The following is a 5772-nucleotide window of genomic DNA, read 5'->3' as shown; positions in this document are numbered from 1 at the left end:
AAAAAAAAAGAAAAAAAAAAAAAGAGAAAGGAAAAGGATGGAAAAGAGAAGAGGAATGTTTAGTGACAGCCTGTGAGCCATAGACAGTTCAGGACAACCCTCTCCCTTTCCCTCCTGCCATGGTACCTGGGAGTTATGGACAGTGCCAAGTATAGCTGGATCCCCAAGATCATTCTCTTCCTCCTCTTCCTCCTCCAGTTCTGGGTCCAGATCCTCCTCTTTTTCCTCCTCCTCCCCTTCATTTTCTTCTTCTTCCAATTGGCCGGCAGACACCAGCTCCTCCTCAGGAGCCAAAGGGCCACAGGTCTTAGCTGGCTCTTGGTTTAAGTGTGGGCCAGAGGAGAAGGTAAGATGGCGGCTCAGGTGTGAGTCTTGTCTAGAGGGGCTGCTACTCAGTAGCACTTCTGTTCATAAACCATCTCCAGCACCACCTTTGAGCATAATGTCTCCTGTTCTGTAGGTTTAACTCAGCCTTCCTACTCCCAAAGTGCCTGAACCATCCCCCACTAAGTCAAATGGAACCTGAGCCAGGTGTGGTAGCTTGTGCCCGTAGTCCCACCTACTCGGGAGGCCAAGGTGGGAAGATCACTTGGGCCCAGGAGTTTGAGATCAGCCTGGGCAACACAGTGAGACTGTTTCTAAATAAATAAATCAGAATTTAAAAAGCAAACAAAAGGAATCTGGCAGATGCCAAACACCTTCACTTCCCACATCCCCTCTTCCATTGCTTCACTGGGTTCTAGCACAGCCTTTTCCATCTGCTCGGCACCACCCAACGCCCTTTCTGTTGCCTCTTTGAACAAGTTCCAGCTGGCCCAACTCACTGCAATTTAACCCTACTGTGTGCCAGATACTTTATGTGCATATGTTCATTTAGCAGTCATATGAGGCTGTCTGGGTTGTTACTGGTAATTTCACTAGGTTGGTGAGAAAAATAAAGCCCAGAAGAGTGACCTCTCAGTCACCTACTGTAATATAATTAGCAAGTGAAAGAATTTGGAATAACTTCCAGTGACTCTGGGCATCCAAGCCCATATGTGAAACAGACCAGCAAGTTCCGCACGCTGGGGCAATTTACATAACACCACTTATATGAGTGTTGATACCTTCAAGGCATTTCATCTTGGCAGGCTGCTGGACTTCCTTCTTGTCTGTGTCCTCCAGTGAAAGAGCACTGCCAGCCTCTGGAAGGTAAACCTTGAGACAAGAAAGAGACCAAGAGGCACCATCCTCAGTCAGTAAGGATGACATCGCACCCTAGCCATGGAATCCTCCCAGCAAGATGATTAGAGAATTCTGGGCCATGGTCTCAAGGAAAGAGACCCTGGGCTGTCAGACTGCCATAAACCCCCACCTTCCCAGCTCAGCTCAGCTCTAAGGAGCTGTCCCATAAAGGGGCAGAAATGAAGAACAGGGCTAGGAGTTGGAAGAGAAGTACTTCCCAACGGACACCACCAATCACCGTCCATGTGTGGTGAGGCCTCGTTGCTGACACTCACCACCTGACTGTTGCTGCCCATTCTGTTTAAGTTATCCATAGCAGCCTGGGCCAGGACCTGTTTGCTGCTCCTGGCTTTAAAAGTCCCAGCTCCTCCCCTGCTCACCCATTAAAGGGCCAACATCCTCCAACGATTGGGGCCTGATGGAAGTATGAGAACATAGCTTAAGATTTTAAAAATCCTTGAACAGAGAAAAGACACAAACTACATTTTTAGCCATCCATGGTTTTCAGTATAGTTTATTGGAATTGATATTTGGGGACAGATATTTAAAAAGAGGATTCCTGTTTTCCACACTCTTCATTGGTACTTTGTGAGGTTGCATTTTATTTAATCCCTAGGTTTTGCTTTAACAAAATTGGATAGGAAAGTCCTGGGTAGATCCTGGGGAGGATGCCTAGCAACCAAGTTCCTGGCGCTTCAGGGCAGTGTACTTGAAGCCCTCAAGTCCACCTGATGATGCTTGCCCTTCACTGGGTCATGTGAGCTTAAGTCAGCTACTCAGCTCTGACTCATGAGGGACCCTTATGAATTTGAAAGTCAGATATTCATGGTAAAAACGCTTTTGCATGAGATACATAATCTTACATCCTCTTGGCTGCTCTAATGGCAAACTGGACCAGAAGCTCAGGAGTAAAAACAAATCAACAACAACAAAAAACAAAAACATAGCTACCCAACACCCTCCCAAGCCTCATCTAACCTTCAAGCAGCCCTGGGTTCTATGCCCACATCCTGTGTTCAGCTGAAACCCACATGACTTTGTAAAACTTCTGAATAAAAATAAAAACTAAGTTAATTTCCCTACATCAAAAATGAAAGTTAGGACCCTATGTCATGGTGATAAGACCATGATTCTTGGTGCCTTTAAGGAAAATATTTATTTCAGAAGTTTTACTGAAGGTCATAACTATATGGCTGGGGGAACAAATATAAGTAGCTTGAATGTTACTGAAAAACTTCTCGTATATCTGAATCGGGTTCTGGCCTTTTTTTTTTTTTTTTTTTTTAGAGTCTCATTCTGTTGCCCAGGCTGGAGTGCANTTTTTTTTTTTGGTAGAGTCTCATTCTGTTGCCCAGGCTGGAGTGCAGTGGCATGATCTGGGCTCACTGAAGCTTCCACCTCCCAGGTTCTAGAGATTCTCCTGCCTCAGCTTCCCAAGTAGCTGGGATTACAGGTGGCCGCCACCATGCCTGGCTAATTTTTGTATATATATATTTTTCAATAGAAACAGGATTTTGCCATGTTGGCTAGGCTTGTCTTAAACTCCTGATAAGTAACCCGCCTGCCTTGGCTTTGCAAAGTGCTGGGATTACAAGTGTGAGTCAGCACACCTGCGTGGGTTCTGGCCTTTTTTGGTAACGTTATTCAGCTGTTTCTCTCAGGAACTTCCTAATAATGTACTTTGGCACTATTAACAAAAGGACCAAATAATGAATTTCAGTGTTCCAGAAGTGATTCATTAGGTTGTTGCAGACCAGATCTTAAGGAGAAACTTGTTGCATGAAGATTTTCATTCAAGAGACTTCAGGTATTGACTAGTACCAAAGCAGGTGGACTAGGGCTCAGTCTTTAAGATCACAGCCCTGCCCTAGCTGTTTGGAGTTTCACTTGGGACCTACTGTTTTGTATGAAGATCCCCTACCCTTATCTGTAGTCTCATATGTCTACTGCTCTCCTAGATGTTCCAACTTTCCTGCCATCATTTAATTATGTTAAGTTTAAGCCAAGACTGTGCTAGGCTTGGGGTATGACAATGAAGAAAACAGATGCTTCCCACAGCCTGTTAGAGCTTCCCCTAGAATAAGAAGTACATACAGGTACCCGGGATTGTTGGATCAAATTTTAAAAAGATATTAGAGTGGTTCATAGCTGTAACCCAGCACTTTGGGAAGCTGAGGCAGGAGAATCACTAGAGCCCAGGAGTTTAAGACAAGCCTGGGGAATACAGTGAGACCCCATCTCCATTAAAATTTTTACTTAAAAAAAAAAAGACATTAGAAATATTTACATATGCTACATAAAACACTCTTTTATGGGGAGATTTTTAATCCATTGTTTCAGGTTCTTTAACAGCAGTAGATCTAGTCTGGCTTTCAATTTCTTCTTGAGTTTTAAGTTATATATTTTCTAGGAATTTGTCCGTATGTCCATTTCTTGTAAATTTTCAAATTTGTTGGCATAAAATTGTTCATAGTATGAGTATTTAAAAATCCATGCTATAACTGTACTTTGTCTCCCCCACCCCCTTTTAAAAATTTATTTTGAGACAGTCTTGCCTGTCACCCAGGCTGGAGTACAGTGGCACGATCTCAGCTCACTGCACCTCCACCTCCCATGTTCATGTGATTTTCCTGCCTCAGCCTCCGGAGTAGCTGAGATTACAAGTGTGCACCACTATGCCTGGCCAATTTTTGTATTTTTTTAGTAGAGATGGGCTTTCACCATGTTGACCAGGCTGGTCTTGAACTCCTGGCTTCAAGTGATCCACCTGCCTCAGCCTCCCAGAGTGTTGTGATTACAGGCGTGAGCCACTGTGCCTGGCCTTTTGTCTCCCTTTTTTTCCTATCATTATTCATCTCCTCTTTTGTTCTTCTTTACAGAGTTTGTCTATTTTATCAGTCTTTTTAAAGAACCATATACGTCAGGTTTTCTTCAGGAAATAGATGGTGTACTCAAACTGGATAATCTAATAAAGAGATATTTATAAAAGTATAAAAAGAGTATAGTGAAACCACAAGTAATAGCAGAATCCCCTGGGACTGGGACAAGAGGATGGAGCAGTCACCAGAACCTGGAGACAGAGAAGGCTGCCTGGCTTCAGATAATGTCCGCATCTGTGCCGTATGAGTGCCAGTGTGGCAGCGCTCTCCTAAATTATCCCGTTTCCCTTTGGAGCTGGGATCTGCTCCCTGCCCTTGCCCCTGAGGTCTGGGGATGGGAATGGCTCCCCACTCTTGCTAGTTCCAGGGTGATGGCAAATATAAAACCATAAACAAAGTCAAAATAACTTCTTTTTTTTTGAGACTGGGTCTCTCTGTGTTGCCAGGGCTGGAGGGCAATGGCACAGTCATAGTAGTGGCAGCCTCACCTCCTGGGCTCAAGTGATTCTTCCACCTTAGCTTCTCAAGTAGCTGGGACTACAGGCATACACCACCATGCCTGGCTGGTTTTTTCTTCTTCTTCTTTTTTTTTTTTTTTTGTAGAGACACAGTCTCACTATGTTGTCCAGGCTGCTCTTGAACTCCTGAGCTCAAGTGATCCTCCCATCTTGACCTCCCAAAGTGCCAGGATTACAGTCCTGAGCCACCACACCTTTATTTTTCTCTAGTAATCTTAAATTTACCTTTGAAAGTCATTTAAACAATCTTTAAGGTAAAAATTCTTTTTGTTGTTTTTGAAGACGTTAAGAGCTCAGAAAAGAGATATTAATGTTAAGCTCAGATCTTTTTAGCAATAGAACCTTCAAAATTGCTTGTTATCACATATTATACAATCAGTAACAATGTCAAAATGCTGTTGACAGATAACATAAAAATACGTTTGCTATTTTCTCTGACATTTACTTTAAAAATCCTATACTTTAGTTAAGTGCAAATGTCTGTTAACACAGAATGTCTGTGTCCTTATGGAGACTGAGAAATCTTTGACCATGCTTTTTACTTTTTCATAGAAAAACTGTCCCAATTTCAATAATAATTTAAATTTGTATTTTAATTATAAAAATATGAGCATTGGAGAATACAGGCTAAGTGTATAAAACTACTATTTTTTAAACTGATATTTTATGTTAAAATATATTTGGTTATAAAAAACTCAAAAATGTTATTGTTTCTCAAAACTATGACTCTATTTACATTATAGGAAAGGTGCATATGTAGACAGAGAAAAGTTGAGACTTTGTCTGCCAAAACTACGTTCAATCTATAATCAGGTAATTCTCCAATTATTTATTTATTTATTTATGTATTTATTTATTTATTTATTTTGAGGTGGAGTTTCGCTCTTGTTACCCAGGCTGGAGTGCAGTGGCGCAATCTCGGCTCACCGCAACCTCTGTCTCCTGGGTTCAAGCAATTCTCCTACCTCGGCCTCCTGAGTAGCTGGGATTACAGGTGCGCGCCACCATGCCCAGCTAATGTTTTGTATTTTTAGTAGAGATGGGGTTTCACCATGTTGACCAGGATGGTCTCGATCTCTTGACCTCGTGATCCACCCGCCTCGGCCTCCCAAAGTGCTGGGATTACAGGCTTGAGCCACCGCGCCCGGCCT

General features: G+C 42.7%; 1 protein-coding gene across 2 annotated transcripts in view; it reads right to left on the bottom strand.

Annotated features, from left to right (window-relative positions):
* Positions 1–5772, bottom strand: part of PATL2 (PAT1 homolog 2) — a 37010-nt gene that overhangs the window by 10982 nt on the left and 20256 nt on the right. For both annotated transcript variants that reach the window (XM_017545754.2, XM_037744618.1), the window contains 3 exons: positions 1500–1639; positions 1107–1197; positions 127–317 (listed from right to left, as the gene is read on the bottom strand). In XM_017545754.2, the coding sequence (XP_017401243.1) occupies positions 127–317; positions 1107–1197; positions 1500–1538 (321 nt within the window). In that variant the 5' untranslated portion in view covers positions 1539–1639. The remainder of the gene's footprint in view (positions 1–126; positions 318–1106; positions 1198–1499; positions 1640–5772) is intronic.

The sequence above is a fragment of the Cebus imitator genome, unplaced genomic scaffold (assembly GCF_001604975.1).
Source record: "Cebus imitator isolate Cc_AM_T3 unplaced genomic scaffold, Cebus_imitator-1.0 Scaffold9, whole genome shotgun sequence".
Taxonomy (NCBI): domain Eukaryota; kingdom Metazoa; phylum Chordata; class Mammalia; order Primates; family Cebidae; genus Cebus; species Cebus imitator.
The sequence above is the reverse complement of the archived record's forward strand: the minus strand, read 5'-3'. Positions and strand labels throughout refer to the sequence as shown.